The following is a 27,813-nucleotide window of genomic DNA, read 5'->3' as shown; positions in this document are numbered from 1 at the left end:
AAGTTGACTAGTCCCATATACCTGTAGTTTCACCAGTACCCTTATGCTTCAAAACTGGAACGCATTGCCTTGATCCTCACATTTCTGCTGGGCGATAGGAATAGGTAAGGTGGCAGTACATCGCTGGACGAACTCTTTCACATGGACCTCTACTGCACTACTTTTTTTTTTAATATCATGTGACGGGACGAACAATTCGTGCGCCTGATAGGAAGCTACTCGCCAGGTCATAACAGTTGCAGTGTTACACAGACCCTTTAAATTGCAAAGATCTGAGGGGCACTGCCATTGCGCCCGTCACGCTGAGACGTAATTTGACAAGTCATGTGCCTGTAATTTTACCAGCAAAATTACCTAATTGCTAATTAAAATTTTTAATAATGTATATTCAAATTTTCCAAAAGTGAATTATTACTGGCTGACAAGATAGCCGTATGCAAAACGACGTAAGATTCATTGTTGAATCGCAGATCTACGCTAGTTGGCAAATATGCATGTAACCTGTCGTATACAACGTGAGTCAGCTCTGTTCAACAAATAAAGAGAAATTTATATTGTATTCTTTTATTCATCGAAGCATCAATAGAGCAGTGCAGAGCAATAAAACGATTTCGAAAAATCAATAAAATGAAACCATGTTTCATAAGTATTTCTATTCAAAGATTATTGAGATTGCTGTGTTTACCGAAGTAGTAGAAGTCCACTCCAGCCTACAATATCCATTCCAGCGAAACAAAAATAAGGGGTGTACGAGACGTTAATGGGGACCACGAGAGTAGAACCCATTTAGACAAGTTCTGACCAAAACTTTGGTTTTCTATGAACGGAATAATCCACATTCACAGACATTTTAAAATAAACATATACATGGCTTATATACACGCAAAATAGGCGCCTTGACGTCGAGTTGTGGACACCAGCCCGTTACACTAAGTACCAAGTACTTACATGGCTTATGAAGTTCTTAAACATTTCACAACAAACAAGATGTTATTCGTTTAGAAAAATGTGTAAAACTTAACATCAAATTGTTTTTTTTTTTGTAAAGTTTCTCAATAGCACTCTATAAGCTCTATACTCTATAAGAGTATTGGTCTGTGGTGTCAGCTGTCAAACACACATTTCAAGTTGATGATATTGTGAAAAATTCAATATTAGAAAGGCGGTCGGTCTATGCAGAAAAAAATTAACTGGTGGTCGACGAGACAAAAGGTCTGGGAAACGTAAGTTTTCAAATATGTTTTCAAACTTAACTACCGCGTTTGTGTTTTAATAATTTTAATTTAAACCTTATGAATATACAATTATGATCTAAATAAAAATCTTAACGCAAACGATACAAACACGAGTTACTGAAAGTAATGTTCAATGCGACATATGTTTAAATTTAACGTATGTTTCATGTGCGGTAAAAAGATGGGATTGGCGAAGATTTGCCAAGCAGATTAAAGTAACATTTTGGAGTTAGTTATACAGTGTCAACATCATTTCGATGCAATTCATACATTCATATGTCGCAAATATTGAGTTTGAGTGAATCGGAAATCCGAATTTCATAATGCATCGATTCTCAAGGCGAATGTATAAAACACGCTCTCTAAAGTAATCCGAAGATAAATGTTCGCATCAATATGGTTTACATTTCAAAGGTCAATTGATCTGGAGATTTCTATGCTAATTCGAATAATCTTATTCCAAGTGATCTTATATCTTAGATTCCAAGTGATCTATTTGTTTTTATATCAATTTTGGTAGCCCTATGACTGAAACTGAAATCGCCAAACAGTCCTACGCAAAGGCGCTCGGAGTGGCGCAGGTGGACTACGAGTGCCGGTCCTGAAAGAAATGGAACTTAAGGCCAGGACAAAGAAGAAGAAAGCTAAAGTTCGATTTGTTTTTATAATATACATACGGAGCAATAAGGAAACATTAATTGTATACTTGTGTTGTAATTTATATTGCGGTTGGAGATTTGTATTTTATTACGTTAAGATTACAGCCTGTCAAGCAGTATCAAGAAAAAGCATGTATTTAAATGATCATTTTAAATTTGCAAAAGTAGCAGGCAAAAGTTTGAGACGTAAAATAAATTAAATCAATGGATATTTTAATGCGTTCTCAAAGAACTGTTTGATTTATATAAATTAACGTTGTTAGTTTTATGTTGGGGCTCAAAACTAATTCAAATGAGCATTAAAAATAAAATTACTTACTTATTAGTTAAAACTAAGGAAATGTTGATTACATTGGTATATATTATATTTATTATAGTATAATTTGACCTGAAAACATGTTTGAAACGTAAGCAAATTGGCTTCTGGCACTCCTAGTTTTCATTGGAATTACACCTGTAAATTTAAAATGTGAATTTTATTGAAATCATTTTAACGGAAAATTTGTGAAATTCAATAAACCGGATTTATCAACTAATTTACCACACTTAGAGCGGTGCTGATACATACTCTATCAGCACCGCACGCGTAAACTCTCCGAAATATATCGAGTAGAAAATCTGTGCGCAGGTACTCCCGGATAAACCACGTATCGTATGACTATAATTGTAACTCTTTCATTGAAAAAATAAACCGTTTCAAAAGTTTGCCTATCGGATTTTTTCGATTTCGAGAACCACCACGAGAGTGCACCCTTTTAAACGAAAAAAATAATTTTTAAAGTCGGTCTACAATTGACGGAGAAACCGGAAAACAAAAAAAGTAACCTCCTGTTTTTTTGAAGTCTGTTAAAAATCAAACAAGTACTTGCTGTAACGTAGTTTAAAAACTGTAAAATTATATATCAAATTATTTTTCCAAATCATTTATTTTTCCATGAATATTAAAAATTTTGTAATTCATAAGACGATAAGACGTCAGTAAAACAAAAAAATGTGAAGTGAGTACGCCGGTAGATCTATACAGTGAAGTGGGTAAGAAGAACATAGTTCATTTTGAGTTAAATGTTTTGGAGCTTAGCGTGTTGCGATTCGCATCAGTTCCGAATCCGAGAAATGACGGTCCGAAATGTCACAGGGATCATTTTACCTCAAGGTATACAAGCGATGTTCATATTTTTCGGATTCCATTCAGTAGTAGAGCACAAGCGACATTTTTTCAAGGGTTTCTAGATTTGTACAGTCTCGGTTTCAAAACTAATACGAAGCACAAGCCATGTGCAAACGCGTTTAGAGTTGGAATATTGTCTTCAAATGCGGTTAAATTAATTAAATTAAATATTGACTTTTTTGATGTTAAAACGCACAACGGCAAATAATATAATATAACAGAAAAAGTAAGTAAATATAAAGTTAAATAAATGCTTTTGGAAATTAACAAGTGCAATGAAGCTTTAGATCTCGTCCGGGATTTGAATATAATAGCTCCTATAGTTTTAGTTACAAGTAGCTTACATTGAATGGTGAAAGTAAACTTTGTTAGACATTTATTATTCAATGGCGATAATTTCGATACCTCTAACGAACAACACTACGCCAACTTAATTTTTGTACCTGTTTTAATTTGTTTTTTGTTTCTTTATTTCTTTTTCACAAAATTCGGGAGCACAAATTTTGTAAATAAATATGACTGTTTACAAAAATAACAGAAAATAAAGTTGGCGTAGTGTTGATTGGAGATATCGATTTGTTTCTTCTTTTGTATCTTCTTTGTTTGTTATTTTCCATATTTGAATACAAAAAAATACAGTTTTTATAAAATAAATCCGACCTCAAACGTATACGAAGTACATCTATTTGCCAATAAACCGGATTCATCATCTAATTTACCTCTCTTAGAGGTGGAATATTCTTCAAATTTGAATACAACCACTATCATCAAGAATAATCGAAATTCGGGTCACAAATATCAAAATCAAATGTCCACGAATGGAGAAATCGCTTAGTATACGAACAAAAATAAATACTAACGAATTGAGAACCTCCTCCTTTATTGAAGTCCGTTAATAATAAAATACGAATCATAATAATAAATAAAATTGTGATTAGTATTGTACCAGCCCGTTGCACCAAGTACCAAGTAGTATTGTACTGCATACCGTGTCATACTAATATGGGTTATATATATTCATACATCAAACTACGGTTTTCTTCTTACGAGGCGATAAATCCACGTCGAGGGCACGTGAGGATTACGGACTTTACACGTCTACGTAGTTTTATAAACCTTCGAGATGCAGCTTTCGTCACGTTCCCATTTACTGTTAAAGCAAGTAATCATTAGTTAACTAAATAGCAAATCGCGTAGAGCTTCTTATGAAAAGGTTCGTCCAGGAAAGTACTGGCCTACTTATTTTTGATGTCAAAGTCAAATATTTATCTTTAGAATGGATTTTGCATTAATCGGAATTGTCGATCACTGGACCTGACGAACACTCGGAGTTGAAATTTTAACCGGAATTGGAACTTTATACCCTGACTTGACCACCGAAGACGAGGCTTATCGCCTTTAAAATGTATAATGAAATGAAGACTTGGCGTATGCCTTTATTTTTCACCAAAAAAGAATAATCTACCAAGACTTGGCTGTATGGTGTAAAACCTTTGCCTTTTCCTTTATAGAAAGAAGAAAAAAAGTCAAAGATAAATATAATCGTTTATTCCATAAGTAAAATAAATATATTTTATTTCATTTTTTATTTATGGCCCATTAACATACGTCATACGCAAACAAGATAAAAAAAACACTTAAACGGACGCTAAATTAATTATTATTATCATACAAAAAAAGAAAACAAAACAAATAATAGTGACCTTTTAAAAATAGGGACACCGCAGTTAAAAATAACGCAATCAGAACACATTTCGTTGTAATACCCACACATCCTATATAGTACATATAAGTGTACACTTGAAAACGTCATTTATTAAGTTACTATGCTCGTTCACTGTGCTGACGTCTCCGAGAAGAACGTGCAAGAAATTCTAGGGTTTGTTCTTTTCAAATGAACCTAAATGCTATGAAATAAATACACTTTGAATCCAATTTGTGTGGAATGTAGAGCCATATCGCCTTTCCCGGCGTTTCCTTTCGCATCTTTATCTAACACCTAGTCTTCAATTTTAGCGATGCAAATGCGATGCATTTGCGATGCAGTCGCTAATCGTCTACCTTTACTTTTAGCGATACAAACGCGATGCAAGCGCGTGACAGCATCGATACAAACGCGCGATTGCATCTCTACACTTGGGATAGATAGGCGATTGGATTGATTCACTCGCGCGTTTACATCGCCGCTAAAAGTCGCAACCAAAGATGCGAGGCTTCAAACTTGTAAGTCCGATCTTTTTACGTCACGACTTAAAAATAAATAAAAGCGCTTGGGCAGATTTCGGTGCCCGCGGCTAATATGTCGTCTTTGTGCTGGATTTGTTTGAGAAGAAAGTAAATTATACGACCTTGCCCTAGTGACGCGTCGGAAGACGCTAAAAACTGGTGTCTTTCTGGTCGACCTACATATGATTGTGTAACTTTATTAACGAATGTAAATGTCAAATTTTAAAACTATAAAAATCGTGATCAATTTTAAACTATTCCACAATATATGTTTGTTACTATTTAGTAGAGCTGGTAAATTCGATGAAACGGAGAATCTACTCCAACCTTAATATGACCGTTTACTCATGTTCCTACTGATTGCCCGCTTTGGCACACAAGCTAAATGAGCTAAACAGGTCAATGCCATAAATTGCTATGGACCCAGTAACTGTGGGTATTTGTATGACAAAAATCCATGTTATTGACCTGTTTAGCTCATTCAGGTTGTGTAGTTGCATAATAAAAAAATATTATAAATGGTATTGCCGATAACTATCTAAGTAGTGAATATAATTATTAAGTAAGTAACGATAAGGTTGGACACGCAAATTCAAATACCTTGGTTACCTTATTTAAGAGCACCTATCTTTTTAGATTTTTTTTAGATAAAAGGTAAGGATTATTCTAGTAGTGAGTTAATGAAAAATATAATTAATATAAATACCTAATGAACTTGTGTAATCATTAGGATTGTACTAAGAGAATTTTATTTTATTATAGATAACAGATTCGCGGAATTTTCGCTATACTGCCGCTCTGACTACGTACGAGAAAGTGGTGGGTAACCCTGTCACTTCAGTACACATTTGCGCGTGTGCAGATAGCGCCTTGCTGTATGTAGTAGTAGTAGGTAAATAACTTTCGACTGTTGTATGGAGTGTCCGGGGTGCGCTTTGAGTCCTACCGGTAGGAACGTAGGGACATATTATTATTATTCCTCGTGCTCCTAATAACAAAACTTTTTACAAGGTTTCTTTTCTTACTTTAGTTTTAAACATATTATTACATGAATATAGAACGATTTTTTCACTTCAGGATATTTCTGATAACAGAAAAAAGATGACTATATTATATATTTTTTTTAAGATACCGAGTGGTGCGACGAACAAATCGTCCTTAAGCTGGTAGTAAGCGCGCCTGTCCGTTACAGTTGCAGTGCTACTCAGAGCTTTAATCATAAATATCTGAGGGGCACTGCCACTGCGCCACCTTGAGACATAAATTGATACCGTGCTTTGATAACTCACGTGCCTGTAATGTCACGAACACATGGCCTCATTACTGCTTGGCGGCAGAAATAGGTAAGGTGGCAGTACTTCCCAGGACGAACTCTTTCACAAGAAGCTATACCGCTACTAAAAACAAAAATATAAAAACGTATAAAGTTAACTAACTTGTGATCTAAAATCAACTTTTCTATATCTTCTAGTTGAAATAAACATTTAGTATAACATGTTAGTGGGGAATTTAAACCGTCAACTTTTACCACTGTGGAGACTAAGGTGTCAGTTTTATTTGTGTTCACTTGTAACCCAGAAAAGGCCCTGATTTTAATACGTATTTTTTACATTCAACTGCCTCCGTGGCCGAACGGTTACCATACCGGACTGCCACGCAGAGGTCCCCGGGTTCGATTCCCGGGCCGGGAGAAATATTTGTATGGCCTACATTTATTTCTCTCGTGAGTTTGGGTGTAATTTGTGATTGTCTATGTGTGTGTCCATGGCACCCGCGACACAGGGTTTCCCTAGTGCGGGGCTATGTTGAGTGTGTGCGTTATTATTATTATTATTATTCACAATTTCATATCCAAAGTGCATATACCCATAATACTTACTTTAATATATTTAATATTTACTTAGTATTTCAGTATTTATTTATTAGCAAACATGCATTATAATTACATTTTTTCAAACGTGTTCAAAAATATAGATTTTAAGACTTTCGTAGTTATTTACTAAATGATTATCGCTAGTTACAGGTTTCTTACCACGGTATGACTTCTTTTTATTTTCCCGATATTTCGGAACGGTTACACGCCTCATGGTCACGGGTTGACTGGACGGCGGCAGATGACAGTTTTAAGGGCAGACATATTGTCTACCCTCTTGCGCTGTCGACGACTACCTTCATCGCGATTTGTTGTGGCGTTACCATTGTCACTCACTTTTTTCACACAAACCACACTCACTGTATCCACACGCGAAACTGAACTAGAGGTGTTTTTGTTTTTATTACTTTAACACCTTAAAGTTACAATCAATTGGTATAAGAGGGGTACCATTAAGTTTACTGAGGGACTACCTGTGTGACCGAATACAAAAAGTAAAAATAGATAACTATATTAGCAAAGACACAAGGGTCTCTTTTGGTGTCCCTCAAGGTAGTGTACTGGGCCCTACGCTATTCCTAATTTATATTAATGATTTGACAAGCTTGCACATAGAAGGTGGCCGAATTTTATCCTACGCTGATGATACCGCAATCGTATTTGCGGGCTCAACGTGGAATACAGTCTTTAGAGATGCTGAATCTGCTCTTGCAAAAGTAGCAAATTGGCTCCAATATAATCTTCTCACGCTGAACACTGCAAAATCTAATTACATATGTTTCACTGTCAATAGAATGACACAACCAAGCAATGATCTCCTGCTGAAAATACATCGATGCAGTAATAGTGACCATAGTAACTGTGCATGTCCTGCTATTGACAGAGTTGCATGTACCAAATACTTGGGTGTTGCCATGGATTGACGTTTAAGTTGGCATTCTCAGGTGGAATTAATATGCGATAAAATAAGAAAATTAACGTGGATATTTAGGAAGTTAAGACATGTTGCTAGTAAAAAAATAATTAAACAAGTATACATATGTCGCCCTGGTTCAATCGGTAATAGGATATTGTATCACTGTTTGGGGAGGTGCAACTAAAACAAAATTTCTTGAGATTGAACGAAGTCAGCGGTGTTTGCTGAAAATAATGCACTTCAAACCTTATAGGTTTCCCACGGAGGAACTTTACAAATTTTGTGAGATCTTAAGTGTCAGAAAGCTATATTTATTGTCAACAGTTCTTCGTATGCACAAGTCTTTGCCGTTTATCTCTAGCGTAATGATTAGGAGGAGGAGTGACAGAGTGGTTAAAATACCAAGAACACAAACCAAATTCGCCCAAAGACAATACGCCTCACAATCCGCATATATATATATAACAAATTAAATAAAAAATTACAAATATATCAATTAAATTCACATAAATGTAGGGAAAAACTGAAAATGGTTAATAACAATAAATTACAATGATACAGAAGCGCTTTTACAATAAACCTTTCAAATAGGGTATTGCTGCGTTTATACATAAAATTGAATATTGCCATATGCACACAGTTATCATATAATACACACACTCTCATGCACACGCGCACACACACATACACACAAATACACACACACACACAAACACAAACACACCTTTTGTAGTAAGATAATACTAATTAGCATCTTTTTTCTTTTTCATTTTTGTTTTATTGTATTAAGTTCTTTGATGATGTATGTTTTAGTTAAGGAAGAGCGAGACCTCCTGACACAAGTATTTAATTACTTAATAGGATGGTCTCAACATCCGTTTTGTTATGCCACTTGAACTTCAATAAACACTTTTTTATTTTTTTTTTATTACTGCACGCACTAAGGACCGGGTTCCATGCACTGGACAGTTTAAAACCATCATCACGGTTAAATGTTTTGTACTTCGTGATCTCGATGGCTTCTCGTACCAACCGTGGTATGTAGTGACGTACTGTCGAGAGTACCTGGGGGCTATGCAACTCGATCCAGTGGTTAGTGTCAGTCTGTGTGAGAAGTTGTGCTATAGCCGACTTCTGTGCATCATTGTTTTTTACTGCTCGGATGTGTTCCTTCATACGATCGACAATTGTTCGTTTAGTCTGACCGATATACGAGCTCCCACAACTGCAGTTCACTTTATAGAGACCCGGTGTTTGTAAAGGAAGATGGTCTTTTGGTGAACTTAACATTTTTCCATGGAGCGTGCAACCGTTCCGAAATATCGGGAAAATAAAAAGAAGTCATACCGTGGTAAGAAACCTGATACTAGTGATAATCATTTAGTGCTCAAAAATGTTTGAATTACTTTCAAAAAATGAACACGTAGAGTTTTATCATTTATGGACCATGCGACCTCTTCTCGGCCAAGCCTACAAAGTAAGTATGATAATCCAATAAATGTCCTCGTCTCTAAACTTTTAAATCTACCTATGAACAATGTCTACTATGTAAACAAGCAAAAGAAAAACTCATACATCCAACTGCCCAGTGTTCATAATTGCGAGAATGAAAAATACCTACCTGTACTACTTTAAAAAAAAGAAAATGGCCGAAATATTCAAACTAAAGTGTTTTGGTATCCTTTTTTTTTGGCGGGTTTTTGTAGTCAGTCTTTTCACAAATTATTTTTAATTTTATAATAAGTACTCGTATTATTACGTTTTAAGTTTCTTAATCCTTTGTTGCTTGTTTAAGCTGATGGCTCTATAGCCAATGCTCAGCAAATAAATAATAATTGGTATTCTTTTGTTTTTTCGTCTTTGTTGTATTTTGGTCGCGAAAATGAGTGCTAGTGAGAAGAGCGGTAACGAAAATACAGTTTATGGGCACATTAATAAAATACTATTATTAATGTGTCTGGGAAAACAATAACATTTTCTTTTAACGTTACTTTTAATATTAATTAATGTTTTTTTACTTTTTCTTTTATACATCCTCCTGTTTTTAGTCCTTCATTATTTCGTCACACTGTTTGAGAAAAATTCTATACATGCCTTAATGGACTCATTCAGCAATCCCTTACTTCCCGGCCTCTGCAATAATGTACTATAAATGTGCCCTGAAAGCGTAGCTACATAAATCTTAAAAATATATTTAGAAAAGCAATTTAATAAACAAAAATTAATTTATTAAGTACTTATCAAAGGTATTAAATTATTTTAAGTAATAGAAAATCTTAGTAAAGTAACGCAAAAATCTATATAGCAATTATTATAATTAAAGAGCTTATTGAAGAGAGGTCAGAGTTCTTTATCTTTAATAAAATCTTGTATTGCGTAATTACACTTTTGTATAAGGAGGTTCTTTTATTTGTCATAAAATACTTTTTCGTCTTTCTGAAGTAATATATTGCTTGGTACCATATCGATGGTACCATGTTACAGTAATAAGAGCTATTTTTGAAAATTGTAAGTTCACAGTTCCCGTTCACTTCCGACATGTTCAAAGAGGTTTATATTTCATATTTTATGTTTATATTTTTCCAATATTTCAAACCGCAAATATTCGCAAGCTTTTTGATCAAAGCCTTAATAGTTTATTAGAATATATTTATGAACGGCACCAGACCGTAATATTACTTCTTGAAAAGGTTGAATGGCGGCAGCTTAAATGGGAAATGAAATATTATGAGTACTTACGATCGCTTTTACAGGAATATCGTGTTAAGATCTAGAAGTTTAAGGCAACTGGCCGATTAAACAGTAAATTTTCTATGTACCAACGATCGTTTAGATCTGTCTTTTAGAGAATTGTGAGTGGATGGTTTCTTTTTCGTACATATATTGGATTATTGCGCAGCGATAACGCGCTTGATCGATCATACCACTTGCAACAGCTCATTGACTTACTAATAACAAACGAGAGACGCGACAGTATTAATACGTACATATATCAATTTGTAATCTCATGCTCAGCTCTCAAGCGCAATCGCCGAGCGAAACCAACAAATCGTGACACAGGCGTCAAGAGAAGCTGCTTCAAGTTGAATATTGAATCGATTTACAACTCATGAAGCATTATTACGAAGTGCTTCCAATTGTTTAAAAATGAACAAGGAAACTAATTAATAAGCTATTCCGCGTATTTGGGTATATTTTTGGTAGCGGTCTCTGTGACTGTAGTTACGCTTGTGTTTATTTATTTTATTAATTTTATGCGGAGTGAGTGTGGGAAAATTAAATGCATGAAAAAATATTCAACACAAGCGCAGCTATTTTGCACGATTTAACCTGGGTCGGCGGAGTAGTAAATTAATTTACTTCCATTTTTATTAACATAGACTTCCGCAAGGTTACGCCTGAATTTATTAACTAATTAACATTTGTGACCACAACACCATATTTTAACGACTTCAGAACTTTGTTTAAATGAATTTACTTTGAACGGTGACTTGCGCAATTAATAACCAGATCACGCAAGAGCACGGAAATTATGAGAAACATTAAGCGTTGCTAATATAACAATAAATTTGGGATGTTGTGATGGAACTGCAAGTCAGTGACCCGACGACGTCTAGACTATACGCATCTTAAATTTTTGCTACATCACATCGGTGAAGAGAGAAAATGACAATAAATATGTGAAAGTAAAGAAGTAAGTAAAAATAAAATCAGTATTTGTCTGAGCTATATTCCTCACTACTTAGATGCTAAAGTCGACTGAGATAGAGTATGAGGCAAATCAATCTTTCCGCAGTGGGTGGTGGTCTGGGGTGTCTAGCCCATGTGCTTTACGTTATAAGATAAAATTAGCAGGACTTTTCTTTTTGTTCTCTATCAATAAAATAGACAACAGTTCAAAGACACAACTGCACTAAACTTTTATTCCGTCTTATAATTATTACGTATTTCATCACTGGTATTACGCATTTCTATTTAAATTAATTCTAGCATTAACATTTTATGCGTGTGGTAGTTAATTTAAATGTATATTTCCGTGTTATAATGTGCTGTTACATATTATTACATACAAATCGCAAATAAGATGTTGTAATAATATCAAAAGTTTCCTTTGATATTTCGTTACTTATTGTTTTATAATCTGATATAAGCGACACTTGGCGGTGTGTCTGTTTTACAACAAACAAACACGTAGATTGCGCGACCGTGAGGCGAGTAAATTGTACTGAGCAGCTTTTCTTACATCAAATTAAGCGCTGTGGTTCTATCGAAACAAGACTATGACGTCTAGTGACTTCGTTGATAAACTCATCTTCATTTTTCGAGTAACGGGATTGAAACAATTGTAAGCAAATAAGAATAAAGAGTTGAACTAAATTCGAATGTCATTTGGAAATCTACATGATACCAAATATAAGCGATGTAAGTGATAAATGATGGTAAGTTACACGCCTGTCCGTATCAGTTGTAGAGTCACTCAGCACCTTCAAATTGCAAACAAATGAGGGGCGCTGCTGCTACTGACATAAGGGGACAAATCTCATGTGCCTGTAATTTTACTACCAAAACCGGACGCGTTAATGTTCACAATATTGCTTGGCGGCAGAAATAAGTAAAGGTGGCAGTACTTTCCTGGACGAAGAAGCTCTATTGCGACTAATGATTGTTTACCGCTTTTCACCCCAGGCCTAAATTGCCAGAACGGGTTCTAATCTAACCGCCAATATTCTGCACTGGGGTCACGTTGCTTTTGCCATAATCGACTTGATTAAATTCACATGTGAAGTGTTCCTTTATGGTATAACAACACTCGACGGTTTGGAGGCGACGCTAACTTCTTTACACCTGATGCTACTTCATAGACTGTGAATGGAATATTCAATCGTCTGCCTTTCTATTATGATCCGTTGTTGTATGCCTGTTACGTTGCTCGCCAAGGCGGTGTCATATTTCCTGTCGTAGGCTTTGAAACTTATGTAAAAATTGGCTAGTTGTAGTATTAAAGCTAACATAATTGAGGAAGCTTGACAAGTACCACTTAGGTATATTTTAACATATAATTTTGGTGTGTACATGGTATTTGCACTTGCATATTTAGCAGAACAATATTTTGTTTAACTTTTTGAAAGTTGGCCCCCATGGACTCTTTTTTTTACACTCTTCCGTTAGCATGTTCCAATTATGTACCACTCTGTTGCTGAAAAAGTATATACTCTCATCTGTATATGGGATTGAGTTTATTAGGATGATGTTATGTTATGCTCTTTTTCCTCAATAGCAGCTGTCTAGTCTTTAGGCTTAATTCCATATAAATAGCAGAAACCAAATCACCTGTTTCTGAAATCTGAATAGATTTTCCACCAAGCCGAAGTCAAGTCTTCTTATAAGTTTGCCCTTTTTTGTGTCATGGTAACAGAGCTTTAACTTTTTGCCAATGTCAAGTTGTTTAAAGGTAGGGAAACAGAAAGTTAAGGAAACAAATATCTTTTGATTTTATGTAGGTATATTTTGTGTAACATACATCGAAAGTATATAAAGAGATGACATAATAACCAAAGAGGGTAACGTCGTAAAGTTTGTTACTAAAAATGAGGTTCTATTAAATTAGCTATGGTCTTGGTAGAAGTGATCACAATAGTTTAACAGAAACCTTGACCCTTAGCAATCTATTCTGTAAGTTATTACTTAATCTGCGGAAACGACCTCAAGAATGCGGATATAATCTTAAAACAGCTTTGACAGTAAATAAAAAAACAGTTAGCACGCTAAATTACAGCAGCACTGACAGCAATCTCTTTAATAAGGGTGTTTAGTTAAACTAAAGGAAACACCACTTCATACTTATCGACCGCACGTTTCCGCAGGAACCTTTCGTAATCCTGCAACGGCTCACCCACATACTTACTAATATACCTGCCACTTAATATCCCGCTCATAAAGCCCATACATAATGTTCTCTCATTTATTCTTTCCGTATTGTCTTTCATATTCGCATTTGGAATCGTTTTATTTCGTCAAATTAACATTAAGTAGGCCGGTAAAATACAGCGCCAACGAATTAATAGCGAATTCGTGTGTAACTTACGTAAGACTAACAAACTGTAACAATTGTTACGCAATAAGTAACGAAATTCATGCAGATGATTTAGAAGGCACTGTTATAATGAAGAATGTTATGGTGTAGCCATTAGCACTGTTTCAAGGAGTCTCGTGTACTTCGACCTCATTGTTTGTTGTTGTATGTAAATTGCTGAGAAAACCTTATTGGAAAAATAAAATAAAATACTTGTTTATTCGACCACCTGCAAAGTAATATTTGTCAGAGACAAGAGCATACACGTGTATACAACATTCCTCACAATTTTCTGTCTCTCTTTACTCTAACATAAATCTGAAGTGTTTTAAAGAGGCCTAAAACAATAAGCCTGTGGAGAAAACCTTGAAAACGCATTATGTCGAGATGTCTGCCACGTTTTCTTAAGAGGAATAAAATACGCTTATATCTCAAGCACATTGTTATTCGTGCTGTGCAGGTTAAAAGTTGTACCTACCTATTGTAATGCAAGTTATAGGCCAAAGGTCTCGAGCTCCCACGTCCCCGATCAGAATGCGTCTCAATGAGAAAGGCCGTGATTTATGTAAGTGCGCTGACGGGTGCCCTGTGACTATCGGCACATATTGCTCGTCTATATAGCGACCTTTGTAGGGTGAGTGTGAAACACATGTGAACGGAATACGCTCTAAATAATCATTAAATAATATTGAAATACGCCAAAGCACTTACGCGCATGGACGTCAACTGCAAATGAATGGATTTTATCGATGCATTCTGCGTTCAGTTTGATATTCCTCTTTTAAAAGTAAAAGAAAAATGTGATTACATTTGCACCTAAATGATACTATCGTCGAAAATCCCTTTTTCCGCCAAATACAATTAATGCATAGCGCCATAGAGGAACTCATATTTCCCACCCCTACATCATCAAAAACGGAGCGTGCCCTACCTGCCAAATTCGAGAGTTCCTTTATTTTTCATTAGAACTTTTTAATTCAACAATTCGGCGAGGGAAAAACCTGCCACGTGATCTCCAGTTGTGGAAACAGTAATTCTTGCTCACATGACTAAACAGTTTTGTAGTACTCATATTTTTTAATGAATTTTGAAATAAAGTTTGGTAGTGTTAAACGAGAAACGTGATTGGCGTTAATGTTTGCTAGTGAAATTACGCTTACACTTGACCTTCTAAGTGACACAGTGTTCTGAATGCGCGTGCATAGTTGCGTGACCGTGGTGAATAATCGTCTATTGTATCGGACGTACAATTAGGAAGTTTACTTTTACTGGTGTCCGTTGGAACGCTACTGCGCACGCGATCACTTTCGACTTTCTGCGCGCTTGGCCTGCGCTCGCGCCGCACCGGCTGCGACGTCGCGCTATCCACGTACGGCTATATTTTTCACAAATAAATGTTTCATAACAATGCTATCATTAGTGGAATCCATTTGAACAATCAATAATGTAGTGCCAATTTATTAGAAGTCATTATGCGTACTGCGAATGATGTCTGCCTGTTTGATTTGTTGGTAATTTATTTATTTAAATCGTCATTGTAGTCATTGTCGACTTATTGGAGATTGCATCGCATATTAAAAACTAGTTCATAATTTCAATATTGAAACAAATCAAAATGTTCATATTTGGGTAACATAGTAAATGTTAATGCCCCAACAAGTTGTTTTATTACACACACACGCACACGGACGTATTGCGACATATACATATATAACTAAATATATATAAACACATATATTCTTAAAAATATGAACCGCTAATTGTGCTGACGCCGATTGTTAACCAAGATAATTAGTAAAAGCCTTGGGAATTTTTAAGAAAATGGCTAAATGATGAATATGTATGTATATGTAAATTAATTACTAAATTATTGTAGGGTTGACTTTGTTATTCGAGTACTTACTTACTTGCGTATTTTATTCGGAGTCTCTACGAGCAAGGACATTTACAACTACCGCGTGTCGTAATAAAATAGGAATCAGAACTATACCGAATGGAGAATAACGGCTTAATAAATGCCTATACAGGGTGTAATCATTAAGCGAGCCCAGGTGTGCCAGATTATTTCGTAAATGTAATATATATCAAAAACCTTTAAACTGATATCGGAAGTATGTTACCTAATGAGCATACCGACATTAAAAACTAAAATCTCTCTATGAATGCCTTATTAAATTAACACAGAGTTTAACGTTAAAATTTTGAGTATTTCTAGTATTATTTAAAAAAAGTTATTGTCTTATTATTCGTTTGGTACCGTAATTTTGATATCCATTTAATGGTTTTTGATATCTCTTGTATTTACGGAATAATCGCCTGGGCACACTTAGCGATTACACCCTGTTTAAAGATTCGTTTATGTTCGTAATTAAGTCGCATCATATGCCTTTGTCACTTTATGCGAGAACCCAAGGCAGTCATAACGTGTTTTAGTAAATTTGTTTCTCTGTGAAATTAAGCTGCTCAGGTACTTACCCAATTCTGTCTGAATGTACAGGCAAAATTTATAATTGCGTCTTCTCAAAAGGCGTACAATGAAATGGTATGTTGTACGTCTTGAAAATAAGCTCCACAAGTTTTGGCGTTGTATTCGACGCTCGGCATATAAGCTGTAAGCCTTCTCCTCCTTACCAAGCGTATTAAAGTTTATTTAAGCTCAAAGCATATTTTGGTGAGACCATAGAAATACACCACAATTTTACTCATGTCTGGAGAATCTATACACCTTATGAACCAGAAAAGCTCGGCGTAAAATATTTGAATATAAAGTCTTAAATACACCACTTATAAGACCTCGAAATAGGGTATTATATTAATGTAATAAAGTTCTCCTTTTCGCATCTAAAGCAAACGAAGGTAAAGTATTAACAGTGATGCAGAAGTATTCTTGGCGTCCACTCAAATTGCACAATATTGCGAACGGAATTAACACTCAACCGTTTCTGAAATGATTTGCTCGAAATTTGAAACCTAGCATAACAAATACAATTCTGAAAAACGTTGAATTTCGACCTGAAATAATTGTGGTCAAAGGTCACTTTCATGTTAAGACGACCTCTGTGGTCGAGTGGTTTGCATTCCCGTTTTCTTAGTGTCGCCATCTCTGAGGTCGAAAAATTAACTTTTCTATATTGTCTCTGGGTGTTTGTGGTACCATCGTTGTTTCCGATCAAGAGCTTTAGTTACTCACTTTGGGATCAGAACAACGTACTTCTGATATTTATATTATATTTGTTTATTTATTCATGTTAATAAATATACAGAACTGTGAAAAATGAAAGTAAAATAAAAAGTATGAATAAAAGGCAAATAAGATAGACTGTTCGGTTGAGAATCGACATTCCGCCCAGTGTATTATTTACAAAGAGTCTTTTATTATGTCTTATATAACAAAGAATCTACTTGACACGTAAAACCAAAGTAGTACCTAATTAAATCATATATTGATATCAAATGTAGCAAAGGTAAAATAAATCAATGAATAAATAACACCATAAAACATTGCACATTTATTCAGGCTCCAACTGATAATCAGCGATGTAGCTCTGCCCAGCGTTAAGCTGAGCTGGATAGCCTTTTCGGCTATTTTTATTTATTTAGTTTTCAATTGTTTATTATTTAATATTATTGCTATTTATTGTATATTTATTTGTAATAGCCGAATAAATGTTTCTTTCTTTTTTTCTTTATTTATTTCACTCGTGAATATTGGTGCAATTTATGATTGTCTATGTGTGTGGATGGCAAAATTAATACAGGGTTTCCCTAGTACATTGCTATGAGTGAGAGCGTTGTTTATTTAAATATTTTATTAAGCTGATTTATCTACATTCCAAGAGAGTACTGCAAGTCATCTACTCCAAACACGTCTTCGTTTTCTTGATGCCGTCGACGCTATTACCTATCTTATATGGGATGCTTGTTTGGAAGCTGTACCTGTGCACCAATTTGGTGTCTTTTGCAGTAAACTTTAAAAATATAATATGCAATATAAATACTATTTCCGAAGTTACTTATTGATTGGTTTTTTAAATCTTATTGTAAGAAGAAGTTTCTCCTGACCGGCTAAAGCCGTGGTTTTGTTATACCAATTGACGAGACGAACAAGGCCCAGTAGTGGTAAGCGGCATGCCTGTCCATAACAGTTGCAGTGCCACTCAGAGCTTTAAATCACATAGATCTCAGGGGCACTGTCACAGCGCTCGTTACCCTGAGACACGTGTTGACAAGTCCCACGTGGAATTTCACCAGCTCGCTTACCCTTCAAAATCAGAAATAGGTGAGACGGCAATACTTCCGTGGATGCACTTTTTCATAAGAAGCTCTACTACTACTATTTGCGCTGTACGATTCATATTTGTACAGATCACCACAAATGCCGAGAGTGAATAATTTAGATAGCAGAATGTAAATGCATTACTAGGACGCCTCATAGCTATGGGACACGGAGGACGGGGGAAGGTACGTTAGATATTATAGACAAGATATTTTGTTTCATGTAGACATTATTTCACTTAATAAATATAGTTTTAAAATCCGGTAGTCTTAATTGAAACCTAATATAAAAAGAACTTAACTTATTTTAATTGAACGGAAATATTGTGTGGAAATACAGAAAATCAACAAACAAAGAAGGTTTATATCTTCTTTGTTTGTTGATTTTCTGTATTTCTCTTACAAGAAGAAACAAATTTTCGTCACACTGATTTTACGCCGGTCAAATTCATGGAATGGCCAAGGCGCATGGAAAAATCAATGTCTAGAAAGGCTTACTTTCACCGTTCACTGTAACCGGCTCCTTAATCTGGGGGCTACGATACTCGCCAACTGTGCTGGAAATCCGGGTTTAAATCACGGACGATCCCTCATGTGCCATAGCTCAGTCTTTTTGTTTTCCAAAAGTATTTATTTAACGTATAAGGAGCTCTACTGCTACTAAAATGGTGATGTTGTTCTAGTGGGTTTGCTTTATTATTTTACTTTTGTATTTATTTATAAAAATCGTAAGTTGTAAAACGATTGGAGGTCCATCTTAACGTTTCAACACTGAACGTGACTATCTTAACGTAATGAGATCGATTCAAGCAACAAAATGTGTAATAGAACAGAATTTAATTAGTGAGGAAACCGGGGGAAGAGGGACTTGAAGCCTCAACTCATAACCTAGAGTTTAGCATTATAGTCTCTTGGTCTATAAAAAAGGCAAATAAATCACTTTAAACAATTTTAAATGTAATATGGCTATTTTGCTCCAAATCCAGAAGGCGGAAAAAACAAATTTGAAAATTGTGAAATCTTAAAAATGAGAGGTTATACATTACTCCATCTCTTGCAAGTTTTGTAATTATTGACATCTTTTGCACGTTTTCAGCAACACAACGTAAGTTTTGAATTTAGAGTAATGTTTGTATAAAAATGTAAACGCTGATAGCAATAAGGCCACCTGTTGTACATTAAGTTACTACTATTATATTTAAGTTACTGTATTATGTTTTAACTGTAATTTTATGTGCAATAAACATTGACTTACAATTATATGGACGTCGGGTCCGCGCTAAAAAGTGTCCGAACTTATAGGGCGTTAAAATCGTATACTGAGCGTCATTCACGCTTTAGTCTTCGTTTGTTCGATTGACAGCGAAGCAAGCAAAATTAAACAGTACTGCGATGAAATTACAATTTAAATTCAACGTTTTAGCTTTTTCATATTCCTTTACATGTCACGTTTAAATAGGTTGACTTGGGACATTTTTTTCGTGGTTTTTATATTAGACCCGTCGTCCATTTATTTGTAAGTCAATGGCAATAAAGAATATTTTATTCATTCATTCATTCATTCCAAGGCAACTTCAATGTACTTCATAATTCTTTAAGACTTTATCTTTTCTTCCTAGAGCTCAAAACATTTGACTAAAAAAATGTATTTTCCTCTTATCCCACCTGATATGTGTGTATAGTGCATTTAATACAAGTAGGTGCGCAAATTAATGGAATATCACATTTGGTCTCTACAGTAATGGCATTTCAAATTAACATAGTCTATGGTTAACGTGTCCATTTTTTTTTGCCCTCAGATAACGTTTTGCCAAAAAAAGCGAACGATAGTCGCCTGTCAAATCAAAATCTGAATTGTTTAAATTGGCTGTCTTAGTTATTTTCCTGATACAAAGAAAAAGCTTCACATTGGCAACATTCGCCATAATTTAATTCATTATTTTTCTATATTTGACGCTGGCGATATCCTAGAAAGGGCACCGTCCATAAGCAAAACGGGAGAGAGTAGACTTGTTATTTTCACTTACAAGCAACGACTTTGTTACAATAATTTCGATAAAACTGCTTCGACCTCAAGCAAGAAACATTATTTATAATATTTACAGTAAAATAAGACACGAACTGCATATATGATATGCATCCGAGTGACAATCTATAAACCATAAACCATATCATAATCTGTTAGTAGGAGTGAATAGACTTACTAGTACCTAAGTAAATGCTGCCGCAATTTGTTTGGAATTGAAGACAAATTTATTGAGCAAGACAAATTAATAGAAGCTCAAGAAGAGATATTTATAAACACTGGCGATTGTTCATCATTCGATTCATCTTAAGGACAAAAGAGGAATGGCTGGAATTGTCTTCTTCAGAATAAAATAAATAATAGACACAATTTTAAATATTTTTTGTGAGCTAAGTTGGATGTTTATTGTTTATTTTGATTATAGAATATTTATGCAAAGTGTCATCTTGTAATTTCAAAACATGTTTACACTTTTTCGCCCATTTATGGGTTGAATTTTAAAAAATCTGTGCTTGGTACGCCTACTCTATATAAAAGTAATATAACCTCAAGTTTTAATGTTTCAAATGACTTATTGTTTACGCTCTGCGTCCATGTAACTGTGAATTGCTCCGGACCCTTATCCTATACAAGTAGTTATTTTTATAAATTATGACAATTGGAGGTTGGTTTAACACATATTATAATATTTCGTAGAATATATAGAATTTCAGTCGTAACATAGACATGACATGACATTTTATGGTTGCCTTTGAATGACTATTTTTCACAATAATATTTGTGGAATCGAAACTATTTTTTTCGGTTTTTTTACGGAAGTTATCAAAGGTATGGACTCTTTGCAAGTCACGGTTGCCTGAGTCTTGTGATGTGAAACCGAACCGGTTTATTCGAAAAACCGACGTACGTGAAAAAGTAATTTTATTTTCAATAGCAATCGTGAAAACCAGGAACCCAATAATATTTTCCGAAGGATGATTCGGTTTTGATTTCCGATAGGATTAATTTGTGGAAACGAACTTCACAAGTGTTATTGAATGTCAGGATCTTTCACCACCATAATATTCTATTACTTTTTCTGAAATGACTCCACTACTTTGTTATTATTATTAATACATCGAACACTTAGAAAAATTCGGTCGTCGCTATTCATTGTAATTAAGTAAAGCGGTTCGTTCCGTGGCTTAGTTGGCATTGTGTCTGCCACCGTTAACTAGAAGACGTCGATTCGAATCCGACCGGATCGAAGGAATTTCTTCTAAGTATTCGATCTTTGTATTAGTAATAAGAACTTTAATAGTTGGTCTAATTCTGAGTATTCTGGGTAGTGACATTTAGTTAATTTTGATGCTTTAGTTTAGGGAATTTTCCAGTTTGTGACCAAGTGATTGGTGCAGTTGAAAAAAGAATATATCTCAAGCTTCAAGTCAGTATCAATGATAGTGCAGCTTCTCCTGGCTAACGGAGCTCCCGATCAGATCAACCGCAGCCGCGAAGGCACACCGCCGGGACCGAGACAGGTCCGCTCCTACTCGGCGACCTCCTTCTGGAGCATCGCCGCTTCACAATACGAGACCACTGCCTCAAGGGACTGTTGATCCATCAGCATAAGCGCTACTATGCCTGGCGGAGAGGGAGCTCGCCCGCAATGCGTAGTCTAGTCTAAGCGATCATTACTTGTTATTCGTACTTTTACAGTATTACACCAGAAATATCAAGCAACAATAAATAAGCTTTCCCTTTCGGTACTGATGTCAATGATAATATCACGGAAACATTGCATAACCCAGACAGATTTATTAAAGTGTTTATGCAGCGAAAAATTAGAGTATGAAGGAAAACGTGGTAATAGTATGTGGTTTAGTGGCCATTACTGTCGTAATCTTTACAATAACTTAACTGGAATAGTCTCACTCAAGATCGAGCAAAAAAATTCGCTCAATTTAACTATGAGGATAGTACCTAACAACGTTTCGTCGGAATATTTAAATGTAGAATTTGTTTTTAATAAATAGTTTAAACGGCGGTGGATACTTGGCCTTTTTAAAAATTTGCCCATTAAAGTATTTACAAAAGTTTTCATGATGCAGCTGTCTGTAGGGTCTCAGCTCCGCATAAAATAAATCACGTACCTATTTCTACTTCCGTTCTAAGTTTTGAATTCTAGATACGGATGAACTGGTACCACAAGTACCACTTCACCACTAAAGAGGCAAAGTAAAAATAGGGCTGGACAATCTTATTCTTAAAATATATCAGCATTAGCCTTCAACGTAGTATGTTTGTTACATACTCTGTTTATTATTCTACATAGCCACTAAAACTACTTACAGTTGACATTATGCATGCTTGAGTGTGGGAACCAGGCCGTGTCAAAGTGGACCGTCAACAAAACAATTTGCTACCAATCTACGTTGCTGAGAAACGACGAAAGTGTATGCGAATTTTGTTACAGCTATTCGATTGTTTCGAACTACTTAGACTTCCGAAGTTTTAAATTTTTATTATGATTTTATAATGAACGCTACTGTTACGCGGTTCAATAAAAATTCGTAATGGTTTCCAGATCTGAGAACTGGTTGAGGGAACTTGAGGAAAAAAAAATTTGAATAAGTTCTAAAATTTATTAGTTTTACACTTTTTGTTACAAATTCTAAAGTCAAAATGTACTTGTTTATGACCTCAATGGCAAAGCGGTTAATACTATAGACGTTAGATGACGTGGTTCCGTGTTCCATTTCCTGTAGGACGAGTTTGGTAAACATACTTTTGGTCTCTGTGTTCTTGGTAGAACCCCGAATTTTTTAATAATCAAAGTACAGGGACTTTCCGATAACTACAAACTACTAGATGTAAACAAACCGTAATGATATTTTTAAATGAGGGATTACTTGGTTACTTACTTATTGCAAAATGGTTCTAAATGCATGATAATATTTTGAGGTAATAGACAACATTTTGAAATACCTGTTTAAAATAGTACTCAATATATAATATAAACATAATATTTAAATAAAGATATTTATTAACACGTGTATCAACTTTCCTGCAACAAACGGACCCTCTAAACAGATTTAACGTATAGCTAGCTAATAACACGCGACCAAATTAAAGAGTACAGCAGTAATACGACGTATGAAACTCACTACTAAATATTGTATTTGACTGGTTAATCAAGGGACAGCTGAACTTTGTTTACTTTTAGTTACCTAAACCTTGATATTATAGCATAAAGACAAGTAATTAATGTGGTTGTCGAACACATCACGAAAATATATTAATGATTTTGGCGCTCTTTTTGCATAATTGGTTACTCTATTATTGTTATGCTGTTGCGATTGTTTTCATGCATTATTTAATTGTGGAACTTGTGAAAATAAAACGTATAACTACAATTTGTCAAAGGTCTTAAGTTCATACCAAAGACAAAAGTTCATACAGTCCATTACATTGATAACTCTTATCTAATATGTTAAATATGTAATTCATTTATAGTATATAAACTTAACTAACATGATTGTTATTATTATACAAAGATTGAACAAACACAAATAAATATTCCTTCGATAGGAGTGGTCTCGAACCAGTCAGTGTTCGTTGCCCCAACGTGGCTACCGCTCTTATCAACCTGAGCTACGGATCGAGCCAGCAGATCTTACAAATTTCTCTATGAGTGATGTGGACTTTTCTATTGTGTTAACCCAGGTTTTTTGCCACGTCGAGGCAACAGACACTGGTTCGAGTGAAGTCGGATCGATGGGGTTTTGTTGGTTTTTGTTCGGTCTTTGTATTAATAATTATTACAAGCTAGTGGGATATTTCACTAAAAATAGATAAATATCACACTGCCCTCCTTATAATTAACGTATTTGCATTACGGTAACTTTGGAGGTATTGGCAAACGAAAGTTTTTTTTTCCAGTAAAAATGTCGTTTAACGCTGAGTTTGGTTAATAATAAGATTAAAACTAAATAACATACAAGAAACCACTCCTAAGGTGTTGTAGACCTCGTTTTGCTGATCCAGATTTATAAATTACTCAATTTCGCAAAAATGTCGTTTGCTTTAGTTACGATAAGGGGGTAGCACAGTTATCACTATGTACTTGTACATATTTATTTTTATTGAATGTCGTGATTATGATATTCAATAAAAATAAATATGTACCAATAAGATTTTCTGTTCTAAAATTATTTTGCTGTAGCTTCTTTTGTTCTGCTGTCAGTACTGGTCAGTTTAAGTGAGAGTGCAAGGCCTTGGACGCGTGAGGACATTGGACTCGATTTAAGGAGCCTTCTTGGGAGCCTCCAGATTTAAGAGCTACACGCGTAAATTCCGATCCCTGCTCAGATATTACTAAATGGTTTTCCAGTTACCTCGTTGGAATTTGTGAATTTGTTTGACTCGTTAACAATACAGAAGCGAGGATCTTTAGGTCGAAGTTTGTGTGGATTTATTATACGCATTTGATTGTCCATTAAAACACAAGTAAAGTCCGTTATATTTTCGTGGGCGAAAGATAATCCACACACTGACGCTTTGTAATTTTCTACTAAAACTATACATTTAATAGTATAATGCACATTTCTCATTTGTATAATTTGTATAGGTAGATATTTCGAGATTGTGTATTAAAAAGTGTGTCTTTTTTAATTCATGTTGATTGAATTGTATATTTATGTATAAATCAATTTTTAAATAATTCTCATTTTTATTTCACGTTGAGTACTATCTTGTCTGGTAATCGTTGACTAATCGATCATGTTGTAGCTTGTCGTTCCGACTTCTCCACGACCGCTTGAACAAAATAACGAATTAAAATGATTTTTTTCTTTACCTAGTGACGGAACGAACAAGTCGTGCCTGTTCCGTGCGTGGTGATAAGCGACACGCCACTGAGAGCTTTAAATCGCAGAGATCTGAGGGGCGCTACCATTACGCCCTTCGCATTGAGACATAAGTTGACAAGTCCCATGTGTCTGTAATTTCACCAACACCCTTACCCTTCAAAACCGGAACGCAATAATACTGCCGTCCTTTAACTAAAACGCGGTTAAGTGACAAAATATTTTTTTGAGATATCGTAAAAAACATAACCCAATTTTAGAATATTGGAATTGTTTAATGATATTTCAGCTACGCGTCGTTCCGTTAAGTCGAACGCGTTAACTAATTTCAACTGTTTTTAAAAAAGAATTTTTTGCTCTATCTTTTGCTATTTAAAACGGTTATTTGACCATTTGTTCCTTAGCTGCGTTATAGTTTGTAGACGGCAGAATAGTACACTTTACTATTTGTCGGCAGAAATGTGTAAAGTCGCAGTACTTCCCCGGACGAACCCTTTTATAAGTATTGCTACTAAACTAAAAGTAAGAGGCTTTAAAAGTAAGTCTAGTACACTCAGTAAAAACTTGTTGACTGAGAGCTGACAGGTGATTGTTAGTTCACCTTAAAAAGCTTTGTCATAGAACAAAAAATCATTTTGTAGTTCGACGACAATAAAACTTTTTTATGGGTGATAAAGTACTTCTCTGGAAGAACTGTTTTACGAGGAGCTCCACTAACTGCTACAAAATTTCTGAATGCTATTTTTCGCACCGGTTTGGTATACGAGACTTATATTATACTGCTGTGTGTTTGTCAGTGCATAGACAAGGCTTCACCGCGCTCTACCATTCTAGTTATATTGAATATTCGTACATAAGAAGTCCATCATACAATCGTCGCACATACAATGAATGATGTTATATATAAATATCATCAGTTAGAACGCAACGATTCAAATACCATAAAACCAAACAAAAAAAAGTAGCTAAAGTAAAATTCCACAAATATAACACAGCGAACACCGCAAGAAACGCATGTGTAAATAAAACTTACTTTTAAGTGAATGACAAGTACCTACTTATTTATTTACTCCCGTCATTCACATTGTTCCATTAAAAAAATGCGTGATTGAACTTCATTCTCTTGCAATGGTCCGGCAAAACCGAGCATTATTCCAAAATCCAGGAAACCAGAGCCATATGTCACATCTATATTAAATTAATATTTGAGGTCATTGATACGAAATTGCTTTAACTACTCCGACCACTGGTCTATGGTACCGTCTACGATATTTATGTAGTATTAGGGAGGTTAATGTCGTATCGTCACGATTGAGAAAGGAAAGAAGTGAGCACTAAGACGTGGAGACTAGGACGCCCAAAAGAGCTCAGACTTGTAAGTGTACATCCCCTAAAATAAGGCCGGCGTACACCCAAGTTAGTTAACGGGAAAGACAAGCGAAGAGATCGATGCGTTGTACTTACGTGTTCTAGAATGAATATCTATAGATAAGCCGATTTATGCCTCTTCGGTTTAATTAACATTTAAGTTTTCACATACAAACGGCCTGTCTCCATAATTCCGATTCTATTTTGTTTTATTTCTATTGAGTATCTGAACACTTCACTCCTACATGCGTACTATTGCCATCTAATTTGCTTGAGAAAAGGCGAATCGGTGTTAATGGACGACTGGGTCCGACTATTACTCCGTGACCAATCGGCACGGTTCTAATGTGTGTGCCTGTAATGTCCCTTGTTTTCTTTAGGAAACTTATGCAGTTTAAGGGACTTATATCACATCTTTAGAAGCATTTTATATGTTGAAGACATTTGTTGTGTTAATTCTACTACTTTTTTAAGTCATTGAGGCGATGATAAAAGTAAAATAGTGTGTTTTGAGGGGTTTTGTTTTTGTTGTATCTAAATGCCAATATATTCATGTACACAACCATTACCTAGTTGCCGGAACAAGCGGTTCTAATACAATAAAATCTAATTTTGGGATTCCACGGACAAGCACATATATTATTATTTATACTACAGCCTGCGGCGACCTACATACATTTGGAGTTTCTTATAGGCAATATTCTGTCGGACGCTTCGCTTATACATTTTTAAACGGATTTAGGGTTAAGACACACTCATCTAAAAGCACATTTAATATGGAAACGGTCTTGCAACATCGATGCGAATGAAATCCCAAACTAAACGTACTTTTTGTGTAATAAATTCTGCAAATATGCGATCTAGCGCATCTGAAATACATTTTTAATTTCGCAGCGGTTTCACTATGCGCATGTGCTGCGGAAGTTAAGGAGAAAGAAAAGGAAGCCGAACCGGAGCAGAGTAAGGAGAAACGGCAGGCGCAAGATGGCTTCGTACCTTCACACTTCGTTTACAGACCTACGAGAAAACAGGTACAACATTCATAGTTATCTATACAATATAAAACGTTTAGAGTACCTTCGTGACGAAATCTGGGGCAGTAAGTGAAAGGGCATACTTGGAATATTCATTTGTACGAGGAGTCTCG

At 35.2% G+C, this 27,813-nt stretch overlaps 1 protein-coding gene across 2 annotated transcripts in view; it reads left to right on the top strand.

The window, feature by feature from the left end:
- LOC113239422 (putative mediator of RNA polymerase II transcription subunit 12) overlaps window positions 1-27,813 on the top strand; it is a 76,771-nt gene that overhangs the window by 33,076 nt on the left and 15,882 nt on the right. For both annotated transcript variants that reach the window (XM_026476426.1, XM_026476425.1), the window contains exon 2: window positions 27,561-27,697. In XM_026476426.1, coding sequence (XP_026332211.1) covers window positions 27,561-27,697 — 137 coding nt within the window. The remainder of the gene's footprint in view (window positions 1-27,560; window positions 27,698-27,813) is intronic.

This window comes from Hyposmocoma kahamanoa, unplaced genomic scaffold (genome assembly GCF_003589595.1).
Source record: "Hyposmocoma kahamanoa isolate Upper Pololo Valley unplaced genomic scaffold, ASM358959v1 99879, whole genome shotgun sequence".
Taxonomy (NCBI): domain Eukaryota; kingdom Metazoa; phylum Arthropoda; class Insecta; order Lepidoptera; family Cosmopterigidae; genus Hyposmocoma; species Hyposmocoma kahamanoa.
This window is presented reverse-complemented; position numbering and strand designations above follow the sequence as displayed.